The sequence below is a fragment of the Diadema setosum genome, chromosome 18 (genome assembly GCF_964275005.1).
Source record: "Diadema setosum chromosome 18, eeDiaSeto1, whole genome shotgun sequence".
Taxonomy (NCBI): Eukaryota; Metazoa; Echinodermata; class Echinoidea; order Diadematoida; family Diadematidae; genus Diadema; species Diadema setosum.
In genome coordinates, this window is record NC_092702.1 from 35,843,721 (window position 1) to 35,867,204 (window position 23,484).

At 39.9% G+C, this 23,484-nt stretch overlaps 1 protein-coding gene across 1 annotated transcript; it reads left to right on the forward strand.

Moving 5' to 3' along the window:
• Positions 1-1,039: 1,039 nt before the first annotated feature.
• LOC140242094 (catenin alpha-2-like) lies at positions 1,040-23,403 on the forward strand. The gene is made up of 21 exons (XM_072321853.1): positions 1,040-1,090; positions 3,619-3,776; positions 4,791-4,977; positions 5,614-5,780; positions 6,331-6,450; positions 7,047-7,136; positions 8,684-8,860; positions 9,506-9,709; positions 10,155-10,235; positions 10,704-10,856; positions 11,736-11,828; positions 12,312-12,468; positions 13,980-14,180; positions 16,620-16,771; positions 17,971-18,037; positions 18,585-18,643; positions 19,377-19,558; positions 20,360-20,465; positions 21,247-21,381; positions 22,429-22,554; positions 22,909-23,403. Exons 2-21 carry the CDS (start codon positions 3,663-3,665, stop codon positions 23,068-23,070), a joined length of 2,733 nt encoding a protein of 910 aa, XP_072177954.1. The 5' UTR covers positions 1,040-1,090; positions 3,619-3,662; the 3' UTR covers positions 23,071-23,403.
• Positions 23,404-23,484: the final 81 nt, after the last annotated feature.

Below are 23,484 nucleotides of genomic sequence, written 5' to 3' on the forward strand. Positions count from 1 at the left end.
ACTGGAAATATATGCCTAAACCTAACCTTGCATTTAACATAAAGAAACCTCAGTAACCTGTTCAACTTGTGGAGTACCATATGGAAACTGTAGATCACTATAGAAATATATACTAGCTTCAATGCAATAGATATCTAATTACAAGGTCAATGTTATTGGCCGAAGTCGATTTAAACAACATCAATGATGTATTTCAAATACTTAGTACTGTAAATGGTTCATATATTCATGGTATATAGTACCGTTGCTGAGTTTATTATCAGAAGCAAGAGATTTATGTCCGACTAGTTCTTCTTATATTTTCACTCTCATTAAACATGCCCAATATTTATGTTCTAAATATTGCATGTATACGCATGTTTTGATTAGAAATCAAAGCGTGAAAATTCCAGCTTAATAATAATTGTAGGTCGATATTCTAAGCCACTATAGGGCGCCATCTCAGTTTCTCTCTCAAGCAACAGAGTACGGTGGTCTACAATGTTAGGTGCATGTCATTGGTGGGGCACATGTACCTAGAAAGATGTGATATGATATTCATCTGATCGATATATTCATAAAATTTCAGATAAAAATAGTAGGCGAAACTATTCAAGCAAAATCTTGAATGGAGACGCCATCTAAACCAAACAACAATTGACGTTACAGTTCAATGCACAGTTCGCGGACGAATCACCTGTGTCTGAACTTTACAGTCGCACCCTGCCCTGCATACCAGTCCGATGATCGCACAGCGTGAACTCTTTTGACTAACGATAAAAGAATTCGATTGTTTACCGGTGCCATTATGTATTCTTTCCTCCCTCTGGATTTTAAAATTCCAATGCAGAAATTACAATTTCAGCAAGAGAATCATGTAATTCAGAAAGTTGAAAAGCAAAAGTAATTTTTTTAAGTTTCTCATCAATCAAATTTATTAACTTTCATCTCGAATGATGTTGATATGACTATTTAAAATTCTTTGCAAAAGATGATAGAACAGCCTACAGGAATGAAACAGAAAATAAATTTACAACACACACTCAACAGAGAGACTGTCGCAGCAGTCAAAAATTGACGGACACAAGGAGTGTTTCGTTGCTATTTTCAAGTAAGTACACACAATGACATTATTATTTTCATGTTTTTATTATTAACAAGTATCGTTATTGGGAACCAGTTATATGGGCAGTCAAATTTGTTTTAAGATATGTCAGAGTTTGAACTCGAAAACCCAAACACATGATGCAGTCTGCATACGTACGCGAACGGTAAAAACTTTTAACTGCTGCTGCTTGGTCCGATGTCCTTAAATCTGTGTTAGCTCCTGCTGCCACTTTCTAACGTTAGTAGCAAGCGCAGTCGCAAAGCAAAGCCTATAGGGCCAAAGAAAAGTCAAAGAAGCCAAAGCAAAGCATATAGGGAACACTGGATGTAGACTAGATTTGACTGTTGTGGAACAATTCAACAAACGAATTTATCGTCTTTGATGTAAGTTTCTATCTATTACTTCTTACATACACCATTCATGCACCACGTCCACAGTAAAGATTCGGTTGCAATTGCCGTGCCACGCGTTTGGGTAGACAAATGGCTGCCGATGCCTGATGGTCATCATGGACATGATGCCCGGACATGGTGACATGATGTGATGGTATCTAATCTAATGGTCAGCAAACAGGGGGGGGGGGGGGGGGGCTGACACACATGTCCCAATGTCAGATAAGAAGCCCACTGGCACTGTTGCACTGACACTGTGAAGAGACAGATTGTCAGATACATGTAGTCATGTATAGTGAGGTGCCCGCACCTCGTCAGGGACCCGAATACCGTCACCCCGCTTAAAATTATTACAAGCGCGCTAAACAAAAATTTAAGCCCAGAACTATGTTCAGTACGCTGGAAACTTGACAGGGCTACCACAACCAAGCAAATTGTGGTGAAAACCGAACAGTTTTTCGCCAAAATCTGAAATTTTATGAGGAATACGTGTTATAAAATAATCACGGTCACCCGCACGCATCTTTTACGTGTATGTCTATGGGAGCATCATGGTCACCCGCACACGTCTTTTATGTGCTTTGTCTATGGGAGCGCCGGTGACGAGTTGCGGGCCCCTTCCTTCGCACACAACTATTCCGAATCGTTCGCGTTTGGCGACGATAGCTGCAAATTTTCGATATCGATCAGTGAATTTGTGAATCCATTGGAATCTTCAGCATTTTCCCTGTATGTGATAGGGATTTCATAGAATTTCAGTGTCGAAATGTGATTCAAATATGCACGAACATGAACTATGACGAGGTGCGGGTCACCCAAGTATACCATTAATAGGGGTGTAACGCCAGTAACGCACAGTATGGCAGCTGGCATGGACTAGCTGGGCTGGATATTAGTATTGAAGTTTATTAAAGTACAGTAGTAGTATTTAGTAATTGGAACCATTGTTGTAGAACTTTTTTTGGGGTAGCCTTCTTCTTCTGATGAAAGTTGATTATACTGTTACAACAGGCACCACATCCACACCAGCCAGTAGTGAGAAGACGGAATAAACTTTTATTTTTGTGATTTATTCAATGCGTGCATGTGCAGTGCTTGTGTTGTGCCTATGATATGATGTCATACCAGGATTGAATGAAGAAGAATTATCAATTAACAAGTGTATCACAAACTCACGATCACAGGCTTGGTCAACAATCAATTCAGACAAAGGCATCAACATTTTCATTCAAAGCCAAAGGGAGATTTTTCTTAAATAGAGCTGGAAAATGTTTCCAGGGGTGAACGTCGTCTGTTCAGTGCCTACAAATGTAGTAAGATCCAGTGTATAAAGATCCATTCTCCAGTTTGCACAGAAGAACAGTTGGTGATGAGTTTATGTAAAGTGTGAGGCTGGTTGCCTTAATTCAGGGAGGTAGCAAATCAAGTTTTAACAATGATTATTAAAACAAGGAAGCAGTAATTATCACAACATCAGTCGTAGAGCTGCAAGCCACCTGTCCGCCTAACCCTCCCTCATCACACAGTGCTGTACATGACAGTGACCAGCGCTGTACTCCTCCAGCTGATCTCCACTGCAGCTCTCAGCTGTACCTGTAGCGCTCTCCACTATGTTGCTCTGCATTGAACTCTCAACTGTGACTGTTGACCGAGCTGACTGCACTGAACTAGCTATGAACTGAGCTCGACTCTCTTGTTGGTGGTGGTGTATATTGGCGCTTTTCAGTTGGTCTGATTATTCGTGCCACTTCGTTTCCATATTACACACACATTATCTCATGACCTTGTCAACCCCAAGCCAACTGGGGATGCCAGACACACAGCACATACTGGCATTCACTTGTAAGTGTGTGTGTCTACCCTGCATAGGTTCTACACAGTGCAGTGTACTTTCCCACTGCTGCCTGCCATCTATGGCCAGTTTTGTTATAGTACCTTGTATTGATTGTAATGATACTACATGTTTATTGGCAACATATTTTAAGCTGTTGAGGATGGACTGATTTTGCTATAACATGCATTTCCCATAGACACCTGCCCGACATATTCTTGAGACTGATCTTCAACGGGTTAATGTCAACATTGTCTTCTCTTTCACTGTCACTCTCTGCATTTGTTTTCCTTGTCTGTCTCTGCCAGTCAGTTATAGTGTGAGAGAGGAAGGTGGTCTCTCAACAAGCACCATGTCAGCAAGCCTATCACCCCAGAGGGGTACCTTGACCCTAAAATGGGACCCAAAAAACCTGGAGATTCGCACCTACTCAGTGGAGAAGACACTGGAACCACTGGTAACACAAGTAAGTATTCTCTCATAGTAATACAGTAAATGGATAAATTTTGATTGTCAGTCATAGGTGAGTAATGGTGCAGATGATTAATTTATGCATGTCAAGATATCCTCTGGTACATCCCCCTTCAATTGGGATAAAATGCATTCAAATCACGGTTGATTATATATATTTTTTCCCCACAAGAGGTGAGAGAATGCTCAATAAAGATTCAAGTCAAATTATACAACATTGGTTAATTCTGGTTGGTCTCTTTTTTTTTTCTCACACCTGCAAAATAACACATCATGTTATTTGTTGTTTTTGATATTGCAGTCAGTCATGAAAGCGGGATATACTGTATATGCCATATAATTCGTGAGTCTAAATTTTCGCGAATCAGGAATTCCCGACGATTTCGCGAGTGGTTAAATTCGCGATCGTGGAGTCCTGTACTGAACGGAGAAATGTACACGTGTACGTCACATCCACATCGGGATCAGAGTCAATATTTTCGCGAGTCTTTAGTTAGGCGAATAGCTCCTGACTCGCGAAATTTGCGAAAATAAGAACCTCACAAAATATTCGGTGTATACAGTACAGTATTTGTACACATTTCCATAAACATGTAGATTGGCAGTTTTAGTGTAAGTTGTGTGCCATAGGGCATTTCATCACTGTCATGGGGTAATGGCTAGTCAGTACCAGCCACTTAGCAATGTAGAAGAATAACATGTGACATGGGAAATTAGATTACTCTGTAGGACAAATGAAATATTATTGGATAGTTTCTCACACTACAAGGTCATAAATTCAGTTGAAATGTAATGTGTATGGATATGTACCAGTATATGTTCATACCGGGTAGATATATATGTGCACATGACATGATCAATTTAAGTGGAGTGTAGTAAAGGAAGTCATTGTATGTACACATCTGTATGTTTTCGATGTATATATTTTCAATTCCTTGTAGACATCAAACTGATCAATGCAAGTGTGAACAACATCTCTCATGCAAACTTTTCTACCAATGCATTGTAGGTCACAACACTGGTGAACACAAAGCCGTCGAGCATGAAGAAAGGGCGATCAAAGAAGGCCCATGTGCTTGTGGCTGCTGTGGTGAAGGCCACAGAAAACTTCATTGATAAAGGAGAGGAAATAGCTCACGAGATTCCCGAGATTGAAAGAGAAATGTTGACTGCTGTGGAGGAAGTGCGCAGTACTGGTATGTTGGCTTTGAAGAATTTATGTTTTGTGCAGGTCATAGCCAAAAAATAAATAACTAAATAAATAATACATTGATCACAAATTTTTGTATCACTTAGGCTATTCACATAGTATGTAATAGTTTACAGTACAGCTGTACATTATCTCAGAATCCACCATTTGCAGGGTTCAACCTCAGTAATTGGTTGAAATTGCCTTATTGCATGTGTAAATTGCATTCTTTTCCAGGAAATACTGTAGACATTGAAGTCTTATTGATTAGCTTAGGATGCAGATATGAAACAGAGGTACTGTTTGTTTCAGATGCTACCTATGGGGCATTCCATTGGAAGTTGCATTTGTTGACATTTCTCCATCTTAAAAAATGATTGGCTCACCCAAGTTGTCATTGATTCATGAACCACAGGAGTGACTACAGTGGACTGCCGTTGTAACAAAGTTCTTGGGACCCGCAGTTTTCTTTCGTTGTACCAAAATTTCAGTATAACCAAACAAATAAACAATAGAAATACATAGAGTGGACAATGTTGCGGCCTGAATTTTGGCTTCGTTGTGACCAGAATTTCGTTATATCCGTGTTCGTTATAATGGGAGTGCACTATATCATTTATCTCTTCCCTCTGTGCAAACGTAGGAGAAGAGATGCGTAAGGCATCCAGTGATTTTGCAGAAGACCCATGCTCCTCTGTGAAACGTGGAGCCATGGTGAGGGCTGCCCGTGCCTTGCTGTCAGCCGTCACCAGACTGCTCATCTTGGCAGACATGGTCGATGTGCACCTTCTCCTCCAGACCCTTCGCATTGTAAGTCTTAGAGAAAAAAAAAAAGTGCTCATATGTTTTATATACAATGTGAATTAGAATGTAGTACGTGCAGCAGAGAAACAAATCAAAGGAATTTATAAATGCTCTTTCCTTGAAATGTAAGGGGTAGATAGAGATGATTTTCACATACCAAATGACATCTTTGTCAATTTTTCCTAACATATTTCCTGATAGTTTTGTTTTTTTCTTTCAAGTAATCTACCAGTTGATTACAGTGTGTAAAATGATACAAACTTATTGCTGCTGTATGGAATATAGGCATCATATGGATGTAATTGCAGAATTTAGAAGACAAGAAGAATTGTACTAATGCAGCTGTATGTGTGATGGCAGTGCTATCACTCTTGGCTGCAAAGTTTATGCTTTCATCTCCTGGAGTATATGGCATATCTGTCACAGCCCACCTTATTTTTGTTTGTGGTATTTGGGTTTGTCCTTTTGTGGGCCTTTTAACATTTATGATTTTCTTGATTGTGCAATGAAAAGAACAATGCCATTCACTATTCATGTCCCTCTTGCACATTGCTAGGTTGAAGATGACCTGGAGAAGATTAAGCGCTCCCAGAACCCAGAGGACCTGATGAGTAACTTCAAGAGGTTTGGACAAGATATGATGGAGTTCAATGAGCTGTCAGGTCGCAGACAGAATGTAAGATGAGAGCTCTTTAACTTTCTTAGCAAATACTGCATTATCACAGTAGTGCCATACCAACGTGGCTGAATCGTAATTTGCAAGCTCTTGTTTCTCTTGTTCTACTATTTTGTGATGTGATGCAAGAGCACATTCTTTATGCATGTTTGTACAATTTAGATTGTTGGTGTGATTGTGTTAATGCTAGTTTATTTTATCTCTAGGTATTTTCTTTTCAAAGCAGTGATATCAATGAAATTGGTTTAAATATCATATGTTGATGATGTATTGATGTTGTAATATGTTTGTTAGGAGGACGCGACAGATACTATTTCCGGTCATAACCACAGCCCATATCATTATGACTGTCTCAGATGCCTGTGTATGATAAGGTTTTTGACGCTTTACACTAACGATTACACACCACAATGTGTTAGTATCATAGATGGAAGAGGATGATCACAACATCCTTGAGATGTTTAATATCATTCCATTTCATTCATTTCCACAGTCTACACAATTCATGAAAACAGATATAATCAAACATTTTAAAAAAAAGTTATGGTGGACAAGCAACTGATGAACATGTTTTGTGATCTTGTGATTTTGTGCAGGATCTGAAAGATCCGCGCCGCCGTGACGAGATGGCAGCAGCTCGAGCCGACCTGAGGAAGCACAGTACTATGCTTTTCACTGCCTCCAAGGTAAGATCCAAGCTGATCATTTTAACTGCAATTGATGGCCTTGTTGAAGTAGGAGGCCTATACTGCGAGTCACATGACAAGTCCGGGCTTTCAGAGCAAAACAGCCATTCCTTCGAAGCAGATTTCTTCACGAGTAGATTAGTAGGATACCTAAGGGGGGGTCACCGTGCATCCCCCCCAGGACTCCTCGAAACTTACATTTTCAGGATCCTTATGACATGCCAAAACATAATCAAGATGTTAACAGGAACGAAAAGTGGCTGTTCTAGGTGAAATTTAATGTATTCTATTGTTTTTCATAATTTCTTATGTATTTCTTTCTTTTTCAACTTTTTCAACTTTTCTTTTTTCTTTGTTTTTCTATTGGAAATTGTCACTGACCACTTTTCTACCATAATTAGCACAAAACTAATCATTGAAAGTGATTAATTAATCAGGTTTTCATGACCTTCATGACAGAGCACCTGTTTTCCATAGGAAATGTACACAAAATCACAAAATTGTGCCCATTTTGGGGGGACATTCCGTTACAATAATGGGCGTGACTTCGCAAAAGTATACGCGGATGTTGCAAATTTGGTCTCAAAAGTTGTGCGAGACTTGAACAAATAAAGTCAAGAAGCCTCGCGACAGATTTATAGCGCGAAACTTTGAGAGGGGGCGGATCCCCCCCTCCGTCCTTAAAGGGTTAATGTTGCATGGAAAAAAAAAAATCAATTTTCACATAATCTCATTTTTAAGGAGGTGGTATGCTCTACCAAGTACAATTGTATTTATCCATATCTTTCTTTTTGATAAACCGACAGTCACTTAACTTAGTGAGTGCGTTCGACATAAATGTATTTCTTCTGTTTCCACGACAACAGGGTGTGCTATATGTATGTATGTGCTTACATGTAGGGCCTACATAGTAGGGTACCTAAAGGGGGGGGGGGGTCACTGTGCACCCCCCCTCCCCCCCCCCCCCCCCCCCCACCAGGACTCCTCGAAACTTACTTGAATTTGTTTTGTTCAAGTCTCACGCAACTTTCGAGACCAAATTTGCAACTTCCCCATACTTGTGCAAAGTCACGCCCATTTTTGTAGCGGAATGTCGTCCCAAAACGGGCACAATTTTGTGCTTTTGTGTACATTTCCTATGGAAAACAGGTGCTCCGTCATGAAAGTCATGAAAACCTGATTATTTTTACAATTAATCACTTTCATTGATTAGTTTTGTGCTAATTATGGTAGAAAAGTGGTCAGTGACAATTTCTAATAGAAAAACAAAGTAAAAGCAACAGTTGAAAAAGTTGAAAAACAAAGAAATATGAAAAACAATAGAATACATTAAATTTCACCTAGAACAGCCACTTTTCGTTCCTGTTAATATCTTGATTATGTTTTGGTATGTCGTGAGGATCCTGAAAATTTAAGTTTCGAGGAGTCCTGGGGGGGATGCACGGTGACCCCCCTTAGGTACCCGACTGGATGAAGCACTGTGCCTCACAACTCTTACACCATCATGACTTCGTTTCCCTTTTGAATCAATCTTGCATGAAATATAGGCATGGCTGCGTCACCCTGATGTCCCAGCAGCCCGAGCCAACAGAGATTACGTCGTCAAGCAGCTAGAAGATGCCATGAATGCCATTTCAAACGTCTCCCAGGCGACAGGAGACTCCTCTGCAAACCCCAACATTGAAGGCACAGGAGAGTTGATTGCTGCTCTCGATGAGCTGGATGTAAGTCTACACAGTACAATGTGTTCGCCATTTATTTTGCAAGTGTAACATTTCTCAAATTTGGACATGGCAGACGATTTTGTAAGAGGTTACGTTTTTGTAGTGCAACAGATTAAAAGAGTAAAAATTCAGCCAGTTCAAAAAGCACAGTTTGCACGATATGCTTTACATTTATGTAACAGGAGGCGAGTGGCATGTTTTGTCCTTTTTTAATGAATTCTTGTTTCAAGATCGTAGTATTATTTGTGGTATTATTATCTTTTTTTAGACAACCAGGAAGGTTTGCCCAATTGTTGGATTTGGTAGCATCCAGACCAAAGTAAAATTAAGCAGATAGGTAATTGTCGTGGAAGAGGTCTGATTAGATATCTGAATTGGTCAATGACCTTTCTGTACTCACACAAACTATTCTGTTCAAGAATTATTTGATACATTGTTCACTCACTTGATATCATGAAAGGAATATCATTGCCATTGTCTTAACTCGAGCTTCAAAATTGAAGAAGAAAGCAAAAGATATAAAGAGAGAAATAAAGTATAGATAAAAATAGATAAAGTGAGAAGCCTTTTGTAGTTTGCATTGTTTTCTAAGAAAATTTATTCTCATTTCTCATTTTCCTTTTTTGTTTTCCATGATCATTACAGCAAAAGATAAAGATGAGTCCTTTGGATTACAATGAGGTACGTACCAGGCCCTCTCTTGAGGAACGGCTGGAGAGCATCATCAGTGGGGCAGCCCTCATGGCAGACTCCTCCTGTACTCGGGATGACCGACGGGAGAGGATCGTGGCCGAGTGCAACGCTGTTCGCCAGGCCCTTCAGGACCTCTTGTCGGAGTACATGAATTGTGTAAGTGAGCTTAAAGCGGAGAGGAGACTAGGAGTTGAGAGAAGACTTGCAATATTTGTGGCTCACACAAACTAGGATAAATTCTTGGACACTGAAAGTGCACTTACTAGGATGAGTGCAATAATTTAGATCACCTGTGTGTAAAAGAGTCACAACTCATGCACTGTAAAGATCCCGCTTCATTCATTCATTGCAAAGAGCAGGGTTTGTAACCTGGTGAAGTGGTCCCCCCTCACATCCATTGCCAACTAGATCCCATGGAAGACCAGCTATTGCAGCAAAATTATATTTCTCAGAAACATTTGTTGCATGCTATGTATGTGCCATTTCACCTTAAACCAAAAGATTTATTTTATTTTTATTTTTTTTTTGTCAATAAGTACTCACTAAAGAAAGAGAGTATACTGATAATCTGTGTTCTCCTCTGTTTCTCTGTTTGTTCCAGGCTGGGAGCAGGGATCGTAGTGATCCTCTGGATGAAGCCATTGAGAGAATGTGCAAGAAAACCAAAGACCTTCGCAGACAGGTATGTCACAATTCTAGACTGGTCAAGACAGTGGTGACTAGCGAAAGAGTGTAGAGTGATCCAGATTGAAAGCTTGCATTGGCTTCAAGGAGCTGGTGATTGAACAAAAAGACTTTATACAAACAGTGAATGGTTATGAGTGCAATGGTACAAGATATCACGCGAGATGAAAGATAAAGGTGCTCTATTCAACGAGGCGAAGCGGAGTTGAATGGTGCGCCATGTGCGCCATGCCTTTATGACTTATTCTTGCCAAGTGCCAAGCACACAGGGCCTTTTACTCTCCATGGCAGAACTTTCCCTTAGCACCCTTTTCATGTTGTACCAGAATTTCAGCTGCAAAAAGGATCAAGGGATGACATAGGGTTATGAGGAGTGAAAGATATTGGGATCTCGTAGGGCTCATCAAAGCTAGTGAGACAAGATCTCATCTCTGCTGTCGATTTTTGTCTTGCTTGTCTCTCCCAGCTCCGCAAGGCTGTGGTGGACCACGTGTCGGATTCCTTCCTGGAGACCAACGTCCCTCTCCTGGTCCTCATCGTGGCGGCCAAGAGTGGAAACGAGGCGGAGGTTGAGAAATACGCCAAGGTCTTCCAGGAGCACGCTAACAAACTGGTGGAGGTAAAGAGCTTCAGTCTGTGATTTTTTTTTGTTTTGTTTTCTGAGGAGAACAATGATCCTTTACTCATTAGAAAAGTGTCAATACTTCTTGACAGATGATATTATTCTATGTTTTAAAATATCAATATTATTAATTTTGTAGATTAATGCTACCATTATATCAATTACTCCCAGAATACATTACTTCTGAAACACATATTTTATTGTAACATTTCTCCCATCACAAAGGAGAAACCATAATCATTTTAAGTCAGTACTTGGAAAATATCTTTATGGTAGCTTGTAGTTCATTTGAGTTGATATCAGTGTAATTTCATAGTTTTAAAAAAGAATCTGATCCTTAAATCTTTAACACTGTATTTGCAGATTTTTAATGAAGATCTGTGGGGCAAAAGTAACTGGGAATAAATTTTTCCAATCACTAACAACCCACAAAAAACATTTGCAAGGCATCTTTCCAACAATTCAATTGAAATTCATTTCATATTAAAAAGTGATCAATTCTAGCGAAGGAATCAGAAAAGACAGAAATTCATGTGCATTACAAAGGTGAAATGTCAATTCACCCACCCTCATTAGTCAGACTTTGTCTATATCACAGTATTGCTCCGTGTACATTACAGGGAGGTGAATACCATGGACTGCATGTGGTATTTTACACTCTTCTGGATCTGCTCTACACCTTTCAAACAGATGCTGTGCACAGGATTTGTTGCCCTGCTCATGATGGCAATAGAACAGATTTTGCATGCTGCACTTATGGATTATTTTAAAGATTAAAATATTTGAAATGTTTGGCACCATCATCTTCTGGCAATGTAATCATGTCAGTCTGAAGGTCTCAGTCTCTGATTTTGTTGGTTACACATTCCCTTTCAGGTGGCCAACCTTGCATGCTCCATGTCAAACAATGAGGAAGGAGTTAAGATGGTGCGCATGGCAGCAGCACAGATTGAGAACCTCTGCCCACAGGTGAGAGATTAGTCTGTCAGGATATTTGTGTGTGTGTGTGGGGGGGGGGGGGGGGAGGGGGAGGGGATCTGTGAGGGAAGGAGGTTAAGTGGGGATTGATCTGTATTGTAGCAGTACCAAGACCATTTCTTTAGAACACTTGCCAGTGTCTCGATAGTCTTCTAATGCAAAAACTGCCAGTCATTTAGAGCACAGTAGTGGTCACTTATGTTGTATGTATATCTTAGGAACACATTTATTTGTTTGATTGTTTTTTGTTGCCTGTGGGGGAATCTTTTAAAAACAGTTCAAGGAATGTGTAATTTAAACATGTGTGTATGAGTGAAGGAGAGTGACTTCAAATGCATATATAAACGCACACATTATTATAAAAAAGTCATAGTGTGTGTAATGCAGTTGACTGCCTTCAGCCTGAAAACCAGGTCCATTATCATACCAGGCAGGGAATAGAGCTAGACTGTTTGTTTTGCACACATGGTGTAGGTGATCAATGCAGCCCGGGTCTTGGCCGCTAGACCTCGCAGCAAGGCAGCCCAGGACAACATGGACGTCTTCAAGGACCAGTGGGAGACCCAGGTCAGGCTTCTGACTGAGGCTGTTGATGAAATCACCACCATTGATGACTTCCTTGCAGTGTCAGGTGAGGGCTCCCTCAATACATTCATATTCATCTCCTCTGTTGCTGTAGAATCATTGCTTTGAATTCATCCTTTTCAGTTGAGTGTATCATAGTTTAATGTGAAGTCAAAAGGGCCGGAGCTTTCGATCCTAGCAGAATCTTCGTCAGAGACAAAATGACAAACAGGCAGGGATAGCAATCACATATAAGGACTACACACAACAAGAACAGTCAGGGGAGGGCTAGGGACACAGAACAAAGAAAACAAAAGGGGAGGGTAGGATTAAAGGAGGGTGGGCAGACAATAGGCAGAGGAGGATCAGTGATGATCCTGATTACCATGGGGGCAACCTTTGAAGGATAAGGATGAAAAGGGAGACAACATCAAACAAGATGAGGAACAACAGATGGATGGATAAAGAAAGGAAATGAGTGAAATAGCAACAGCAAGAGTGTGTGTGGGAGGGGGGGGGGGGGCTGAGCAAGCGGTGAGCCCTAACTCAGTGTTCCAAGAAGGGGCAACAAAATGAAAGTAAGAGCCATACATTGTAGTTTAAAGTGATGGACATTTTTGTGTGTGTGTGTGTGAAGATATGACAGGCATTTAACATAAGACTTGTTACAGTATCGGTTCTAATGAACAATATCAAACTTGCCCTCAATCATTCTTGATCAAAGAGTAGCATGCAGTGTGGTTTCTGGTTTAACCTATTTGCCTGTGCTAAACAACAACAACATAAACCTCATGAGAATGTAATTCTAAGTGAGACAATTGTTCCTATGAACAGGCAGCCTCATATGATTCATGTGTAGCAGAAACCCATAAACCTACCTGAAAGACAATTTTGACATGCAGATTATATTTATAGAGGTTTTTTGTTCTTATTGTTACTTTTTGTAATAAATGATATTGTGAGCTTGATCTTTATCATTATGAACAACAAGTGAAAAAAAGGAACTAGACAGGGATTTCAACCCATGTCACCTAATACTTACCGTGCATGGCACTACCACTGAGCTAAAGCCGGTTCACAGCAGTTACACAATGATGTTGGAACAAATACCCAATGCCTCACCTCTTTTTCATTCTCCCATGGTCTTACTCATGATTCATTAGTCTCCAGAAAGGTATGTTACGTGAATAAGTGGAATTGGTTTCTTGTGGAGAAATTAAAATTTTGTCTCCCAACATCAAAGGAAAGGTGAGAACCTCTGCCCAGATAATATCACCTTCTGCTGCTCTCCCTCTTAGCTTGACTGCAATTGTACTTCAACCACTGATCTCTGTAGAAAATATCTGGATATCTTATTGGACGATTCACACTGTATGCAGACATGCACACATTTTCCAGCAGAAATCATCACCAAGATCAATGTGATGTAGTGAGCTCTGTACAAAGTGAATGATGACATGCATGGTAAGATGGCGGTGTGGTGGCTTCAAAGCGATAGGCCAATGAGATATCCAGCTGCTTTCTGTTGAGATCAATGACTTTAACTTGCTGTTCATCCATCCCTCCTTTCTCTTCCAGAGAGTCATATCTTGGAGGACGTGAATCGCTGCGTGATGGCGCTCCACCAGCAGGATCCGGATACACTGGACGTCACCGCCAACTCGGTCAAGGGGCGGTCAGCGCGTATCTGCACTGTGGTCAACTCGGAGATGCTGAACTATGAACCCGGTCTCTACACGGACAAGGTCAAGCAAGCAGTGAACATTCTCAAGGAGGAAGGTATGAATGGGATCTTCAGTCATTTGTTGACATTTTAACCCATTTCCGACAGGGTGATAGACAAAGTCTGTGAGGAGTTTGGAATCTTGGAGAGAATGGGTCAATTTTTGCTCTAGCAGTAATACAAAGTTGATTCATGCACCAAAATAATCTTTGAACTTCCATACAGTTAACTTATATTGACAGGTTATGTAGCATCAGCTAGTTAGCTTGTTCATCTCTGTGAATGTGTTGTTTGTTTGTTTGTTTGTTTGTTTGTTTTCTCTGGTCTGTGTTGTTGTTTTTGATGAACGGTTAGATCTAGTTAGACAGTGCAGGGTACTACAATAAGTTTTCAGGCAAGTTTAAGTTTTGATTCTCTGAAGCTACATTCTTGGGAAAGGATTATAAGGTATCACACTAACTAGATTCTCTCTCTCAGTCCGTTTGATTCATTCTACATTGAGATGGTTGTCTGTGTACACTCACACACGCACACATATACATACATACACTTCTGAGGGTTAACATGTGAATTCCTCACTCAAATGAAGGTTGTTTGCAAAGGTGTTTCTTGTATAGATATCTTGATATCAAAGATGTGCAATATACCGAAAAGATCTGGTAGTATGGTAGGCATTTCTTTGTTCCAGCATTTGTTTTTATGCCTCCGCCACGAAGTGGTGCCGGAGGCATTATGTTTTCGGGTTGTCCGTCCGTCCGTCCGTCCGTCCTTCCGTCCGTCCGTCCGTCCGTCCGTCCTTCCGTCCGTCCGTAATGAATTTTGTGGACAAGGTAACTATCGAAACCTGTTGAGGTATCCTAATGAAACTTGGCATGTATGTGTATTAGGGGGTGAAGTTGTGCCTATCAACTTTTGGGTGCACATGCTCAAGGTCAAAGGTCAAAAGGTCAAGGTCAAATACATAAAATTTCACTATTTCCACCATATCTATTGAATGCCTGAAGATACTTTCTTGAAACTTAGTGTATACATGTATTACCCAATTAAGATTCTCTGGTGAAAGTTTGGGTCATGAGGTCAAAGGTCAAAGGTCAAAAGGTCAGGGTCAAATACATAAAATTTCACTATTTCCACCATATCTATTGAATCCCTGAAGAGATTTTCTTGAAACTTAGTGTATACATGTATTACCCAATTAAGATTCTCTGGTGAAAGTTTGGGTCATGAGGTCAAAGGTCAAAGGTCAAAAGGTCAGGGTCAAATACATAAAATTTCACTATTTTCACCATATCTATTGAATGCCTGAAGAGATTTTCTTGAAACTTAGTGTATACATGTATTACCCAATTAAGATTCTCTGGTGAAAGTTTGGGTCATGAAGTCAAAGGTCAAAGGTCAAAAGGTCAAGTAAAAAACTTCTTTTTTTTCTGCGTACCTTGGAAAATTGTTCAAGGTATCTTCATGGAACATAGTATATACATGTACTGACTGGAAGTGAATGTAGGGTTCATGGGGTCAAAGTTCAGGGGTCAAAGGTCAAGTGCAAGACTTCAAAATTTTACTATTACCCTCATATTTATGCAATGCCAGCAGGGCTATTTTTTTACACTTGGTGTATGCGTGTGTAACCTAATAGAAATTCTCTGGAAGGTTTTTTTTTTTTTTCTTTTTTTGCCTCGAAGGTCAAAAGGTCAAAGATCAAGTGAAAGTGCTGAACTAACTTTTTCCTCCATATCTCGGAAGTGGCTCAAGTTACCATGAAACTTAGTACATATTATGCATGTTCTACATGAAAGTAATTATCTTATGAATTTTAGGGTCAAGGGCCAGATAAAAATGGTAACAATTTACTATTCAATTCAGAAATTGCACTTTTTCTCCACACCTGTACCTTGAAAATTACTCAGTGCCTAAATGTATGAATGGGTCAAAGTCAAGTTAAAGTCCTTAAATCCCTAGATACATGCTCTCCTAGTCATCCAATTAAACCTAGGTCAAGGAAGGTGAATATTCAACACATTTGTGACAAACTTGTCATTTCAATATTTTGCCAATTTTGTGAAAATGTAATCACACAGTGTCCACATGTACTATCTAGTCCTATTGGGAAAATCATGCATTATGGCGGAGGCATACCAGTCGCCAAAGCGACATTTCTAGTTTGTTTTTGTTTTGTTTTCTTTTTTTTTGTACAGCAGAAGATTAGTGCCAGTAATGAGGGAACCCTGGCAAATCATCTGTTTTCTCAATCTGGTCATAAAGAGCTACACCCAAGCCATATGAGTATGCAGATCTTCATCTAGTACTGTATTGGCTGTGAGACACTAGAGGAAAGGTCATTTTGAAGTTGTATATTTCGGCTCAAATGGAAATTTATCAAATCAGGTCCCAGCATTGAACTTGTATGTTTTCATGTTGCTGTATGCATATACATGTAGCTGTAACATGTTACACAGGTGACCAATTGTTTTATATCCTCTGTTTATTTGCTGCAGTCATCCCTCACTTCTCCAACATGGTGGACATAGCTGTTGATGCCCTCAGCTCCAGTCCTCCCAAGGATACAGACGAGAATGAGTTCATTGATGCATCACGAATGGTTTACGATGGTGTCAGGGATATCAGAAGAGCTGTTCTCATGAACAGGGTGAGTATACAGTTAAACTCGCCTAAGTCGACATCGCATATGTCGAATAATCGCGCAAGTCGATGATTTTAAAAAGTCCCGATTTTTCCCCATTGACTTACGTGTAATAATTCACTCACAAGTCGAATTTTGTAAGTCGAATACTCGCCTAAGTCGATGAAATTCCAAGAACACTTTCACGGAAAAACCATTAAATTCACTGTGCCTAAGTCGAATAAGATTTTATTGTGCAATGAATCACTGTCAAAATCACGAGACGCCAGTTTTTGTTTACGTAAGAACTAGCCCGACCAGACAGGTGACAAAAAATTGATCTAAAGTATCAAAATTCAAAGCGATCGCATGCGATTGTTGAACTCTCTTCGTGTTTGGAGGTCCGCTGGTACAGCCCTGTCGCGCTAGCGCTACGTACGTACAGCGACTTTGCTGTGTATAATTGTGCGTACAGCGACTGGGCTGTGTATAGTCTGTGTATGTTTGCAGTCTGCGCTGTGCAGTGGATGGATGAAGCTGCTGAGTTTTCAAAGCGGAAAGTAGGGGGAAAGTTACGGGCACGGGTAAATCAGAAGTACACCTCTACACGCATTTCAAGCCACGGTATGGTAAACTGGAATCAATCACTGCTCAAATATGGTTCATATTCACATTCCCAAGGTTTAACAAGGGTGTAAAGTAATCGGACCTGTGCCAATGCTAATGCACTGTCCATGCAAAGTTAGCCGCGGCCCTGCCGGGCGACCCGTGCTGCGGCACACCTCTCCAGCTCTCGGCTCCAGAGTAGACAACATACATGTACATTATACATAATGTACGTGTGGTGTGACTGTTGTTAAGTCGATTTTTTCGACTTATGCACAAGTCGAAACTCGCCTAAGTCGATGTGTTTTGCTCAGTCCCGAGAAGATCGACTTATGCAAGTTTAACTGTATAATAAACCATGCTCGTAGTTCGTAAGAAACAGGAAATTTGCATCAATGTCATGAACTCTTCAGTTTGTTGTTGTTAAGGCAACTGTGCCAGAAATAGATTTCTCTCATGTTATTTCTTATAATGATGATTGCATGGTACTTTGAATTTTAGTTGTTTCTGAATGTGGAAAAGAAATACGGGAATAACTAAAATCAATTAATTAATTACTCTGTTTGGCATGTTTGTTCACTCACAATGTGACTTTGTCTCATGCTACTGTTATATTCCAGAATCCAGATGAGATTGAAACCGACACGGAGCTGGACTATGAAGAGGAGTATGACATGAAGAGCAAATGTGAGTTTGATTGATGGGTTTTTTTAAATGTCTTCGCATGTCAGATAAATCTGTGTGCAGCATTTACAGCCAACACCAGTGATGTATCATTTTATGCCTTTGAATATCAGAATCTGAATATAGGTTTGTTAAAAAATAAAGTATTGACATGCCCAGACTGTCATGCTTTAAGTTTGTATTGTGATATCAATGATGTGGATGCTAGACTGTCTTCCCCAGAGCCCCTTGTGCTAAGACATTTTCATTGATATGCTAAGTATTATGTATTATTTCAAGTCATGTAATGCATTTTTTCACTGAATGGCTGGGGGGGGGGGGGTGTCTTTATAGTAACATGTAGGTTTTGTTGTTCTTGTATGGTTTAGATTTAAACCTCCCTATTGATATTGCATATGTAGTAATTTCATGTTCTGCACTCAAATTTTATTCTCCTTTGATGATTGCATCTCTGTGTTCATGTATGCGTGTAATACAAGACTTTTTTTAAATAAAATAGGGAGAAATGAACTTCATATAAACTTGTAATATGCTCTTTCAATGATTACAGCGAGCTATCCCACTGAGGCGTACGAGATGGATGATGTGGCAGAAGGAGTCACTTCCAGGGTAAGAAAGTTTTAGATTTAACCTCAAAATTATCTCAAACATGATTGGCAAATTCCCTTTTCTGTGTGACCTATTCTTATTCATGCCCTTAGATTATCTCTAACTCGATCAGTAATATATACTGGCATGGTGAGCCATGCTCATCTACTAGCTGTTCAAGCTGTCTTAAACATCAAAGGCAAGTTTACCGCTGGGTGAACCACTCATACATAACCCTGAATCTCAACACTTTTGCATAGGTTTTATCTGAGCCGGAAGCTAAACAACATTGTTAGATTGTTGCAATCCTCCTATGGACTGATGGGATAAAAGCAGGACATAGTTTTATTGCCAGACTATTACACAGGCATTATACAAATCATGTCAATTTTTATTTTTACCTGGCCAGCTGTTCAGACTAAATTTGCATTTTAGCACACAATTCAGGCTTCATTGTGAAGAAAAAAAGTAAATAATTAGATTTCACTCTTATTGTATACACACATGATATTCCAGAATTTAAAAGTATTTTGTTCAATAATATGTTATAGATTACTTTGGACTGTGTTGGTAAAAATAAACATGCCATGATTTAGTCATTTTCAGTATCAGAGTCATGAAAACAGACAAAAACGAAGACAACATCCTAATTAACAGGATCACAAAGTTTATACAAAACTGCATACAAACTGCTCAGTGACAAGATGGTTAGTAGCAACAAGACTGAGATCACTTTCCCCACATCTTCCCACAGGCCATGATGAGGAACCTGCCCTCGGAGGAGAAGGAAAAGATTATGGTGGAGGTGGAACTCTTCCGCCAGGAGAAGGAGAAGCTGGACCTCGAGATGGCCAAGTGGGACGACAGCGGCAATGACATCATCATCCTGGCCAGGCAGATGTGCATGATCATGATGGAGATGACGGACTTCACACGGTGAGAAGGGCGCCCTCGCTCTCTGCCATCATCCACTCACCCTCCCTGCCTGCCACACTCCAAGCTTCACTATTATCATTCATTTTCATGCTATTCTTATGTTGAACTATTATTGCCTCATGACGTAAACACTTGTCCCTTTGTTGTTGTATATTGAGGTTTCATTCCTTCTGTTCTTATCATGCTTGATTTTGTATGCCACTACAATACTATGAATTTCGATATTACATGATAATGTTACAGTCCTCCAGAATGTTTTGCTAGTGCAAATATCTCTTCAAATATCTAGAAGTTGTCATTTGATCAGGCTATTTATCTTAATGCATGTATGCCATTGATAATTGAAAAAACAAACAAACGAAGAAAATGAAGTCATTTTGAGGATAGTATCTTTGGGCTTTTTCATAATTTTTTTATTCTAATGTTGATAAATGTGCTAGTGTTATTGATGAGTCGTTTCTGCAAACTACATTACAAAACGACAGCTAACATGAATGCATCAGTGTACAATGATGTGCTTTTAAAAACGTAGAGGCATTTTATACCAGGGTAGCATCTTCAGTGTAAACATTGCTCCCCTAGAGGACCCTGGCCAAGTTCACCACCCCAGCTTTGCCAGGCACCCATATATACACCTTGGTCTAAAGAGACATTGTGGGTGAAACATCTTATCCAATGGTGAATGCCTTTGACAGGATTTGAACCTAGAACTTTTTGGCTCATAAGTCCAGAGTCTTCAACCACCAGACTAAGGTGCTTCCCATGTAAATTTGATGCATATTTCCATCTTCCTTTCTCCAGTGGCAAGGGTAAGCTGAAGACAACCATGGATGTGATTAACGCTGCTAAGAAGATTGCAGACACTGGTACGAAGCTGGACAAGCTGGCACGCCAGATTGCAGACCAGGTAAGGCTTGGATGGTAAACCATGTTGTGTGTACCATCTCCATTCACAGGAGAACATTTCCAGTCATGTTGCAACGGACAGACAATTGCCGGTAAAAGGAATTCTTTGCACCCTATTTTTGTCACTTAACTCATCAGGCCCATGAAAGTTTGAGAGTAGATATCAGTGAAATTTATGATATATGCTTGGATTGATTCACTTCGGAGCATTTGTATATGCCACTTTAACAGATATTAGAGTTCAGATCAGAATTTTTTGTTCGTTAAGATTATGTGTATACTGTTTGGTTTGATACCCTAACAGTGAAATGATTTTGACTCTTGATAAAGAATCAGTAATGGAACTTCCCATTCATATAAGCTTGAGAACCATTGCAAGCTGGCTGGCATGGGATTTGAACTAAACATAACCGGAGAAGTCAGATTAATGCACGGGCATCATGTGATTTTAGGAATGGATATTGTGACAAAGGTGATTGGTACATCTAAATCACACACATGCATAGATACACAAATGCATACATACACACAAATATACATAGGCCTACATCTATGCATACACACATACAAACATGCATACATTCATACTACAACATACATATATGCATGCATGCATACACGTGTACATACATACATACACACATTCATAGACACATACATGTATACATGCATTCATAGACATAGACACTCATAGATATAAGCACACACACATTCAGAGTTAATTTCGTTGCTGTTGTGTTTTTTGTGCATCATGTGAAAATAATTTCTTTCTGTTTTTGTAGTGCCCAGATTCGTCTTCCAAGGAGGACCTGTTGGCGTACCTTCAGCGTATCGCCCTCTATTGTCACCAGCTGAATATCACCAGCAAGGTCAAGGCAGAGATTCAGAACATCAGTGGTGAACTCGTTCTGTCAGGGGTAGGTTACTTTTTCATCACCCTTTTTAAGAGTTTTTAAGATACCTGACCTGCATGGCTCAAGGAAGCTATCTTTTCGAGAAAATGGAGCTAGAGTGTTACCAAGCTTGGCAGAAATCATCAATGGAGTGAGGGGATTGTAGTTTATACAAATGGTGGGACGAGGTCTGGTCCAAACACCCAATATTAGGAGTGTGTTACCCAGGGGGGCTGCAGCAATCCCAAAATCTCAAGATTTGGGGAATAGTTTGCCTCCGGTTGAGAGCCATGAGGGCAAAGTGAAATGTTTAGGATAGTGCTAGACCCTTTTGTCTCTTGTTAAGAACAGGAGATTACATCATACTTGCCAACTAGTAAGATTTTATTAGATTCAGTAAGATTTTTTACGTTAAAAATAGCAAAATCAGATTTTCTGTCAGAGAAATCAGATTTTTTAAAAATATTTAGATATACCTTTCATGTGTATTTTCTGAAGATTTGACCGAAAGTAAGATTTTTAACTTCAGTTTGCATATAAAATAAGATTTTTGCAATCCATGAGTAAGATATTTCATCTTGAAATGTTGGCAGGTATGTTACATGTGCTGATTATCAATTTCAACAGATTTTGCAATTTGACATTGATAATAACAATGGCTAGAATCATCCCTAGGGAAATAGGGAATGCAAACCTATTCAAAAGGAGCATTTATTTGGTGCCCATAGACGCATGGGGGACAGAGCTACTTAGGGCTAGGACACAAAATTTCAATCATCATCCTTCTATCAGTAGTGCAAGTAACTATGTTATAGCAGCCCTAGGTAAATATTCATAGTTCCCCTGAAGAGGTAGTAATAATTTATCTAATGGCACACCATCAAGAGCCCCACAGGGAGGTCGTGTGTAGGTCAAATCTACAGTAAAGCTTAGGTGAGGGTCAAGCCCCAAGTGCTCTTGTTTCTGGAATTACATGTCTTTGATATAGAGATGGTCAAAATACTGTACATGTAGTGGTGATTTGTTGACATAGATTTATAGGCATGTGATCTTGTTTGTCTCCCTCTGTAGTTGGACAGTGCCACATCCTTGATCCAAGCTGCCAAGAACCTCATGGGTGCAGTGGTCCAGACTGTGAAAGCTTCCTACGTCGCCTCTACCAAATACAGGTCAAAGGTCAACACTGGAACTGGCTATGTAAGTGTGCCTTTTCACTGGTCTGTACAGTATGTTGCTTGATGAGTGAACATTGATAAAGTTTTGAGAAATGGAAAAAAGAGGGGAAAAAAGCAAGAATTTGTAAAGATAAGAAGTTAGAGCATGATGCTTGGCTGTGAAACAGTCAAGTGCAATGAGTCCAGCAAATTCTGATTGTGATTAAGTTGAATTGGCAATGATTATCGAATAGTATTGGTGTTCGTTAGAAGATTCAACCATAAGTGTTGAAAAGATTTGTTCCAAGACTTGCATGTTGTTTGGATTGGGTTCCGTTATTTATTAGTATCATTATTTCAGCAAAGTATTTTTCTTCCATCTCTTCTCCCCTCCCAGTCTCCTGTTGTCCTCTGGAAGATGAAGGCGCCAGAAAAGAAGCCGCTGGTCCGGCGAGAGATCCCCGACGAGGTCCACTCCAAAGTCCGGCGGGCGGCTAAGAAGCGCGAGGTCAACCCCGTCCAGGCCCTGAGCGAATTCAAGGAGAATGCCCCGTTCTAGCATGGATCTCTGTAGCTCCATGGTTCTAGATAGGCTGAATTGAATTGAACACGTCAACAAACACAGAGATTACTCCCCTTCAGAATCATGGGCACTTGATGTCACCTAAATAAATCTGACACAAGTGGAACACCTACATTAATAGATACTTTGCTTGAGCACCAGTTTTACAATCTGTGAGTAAGACCAGGAAGAACACTTGCATGAAGTCTAAATTTGCATTTACCACAGTACTTACCTTCATCTTCATGGCATGAACATGGGGTTGATAGTTTGTTTACAAGAGTAATGATGGAATCATTGAACTATTTTATCAGCTCTTCCTATTTAGCTTCGAGGAATGTTTACAACAAGTAGAGAAGAATGCTTTTGGCAATTTTTCATTTTATCTTTCATTCACATGGGGTGCATTCA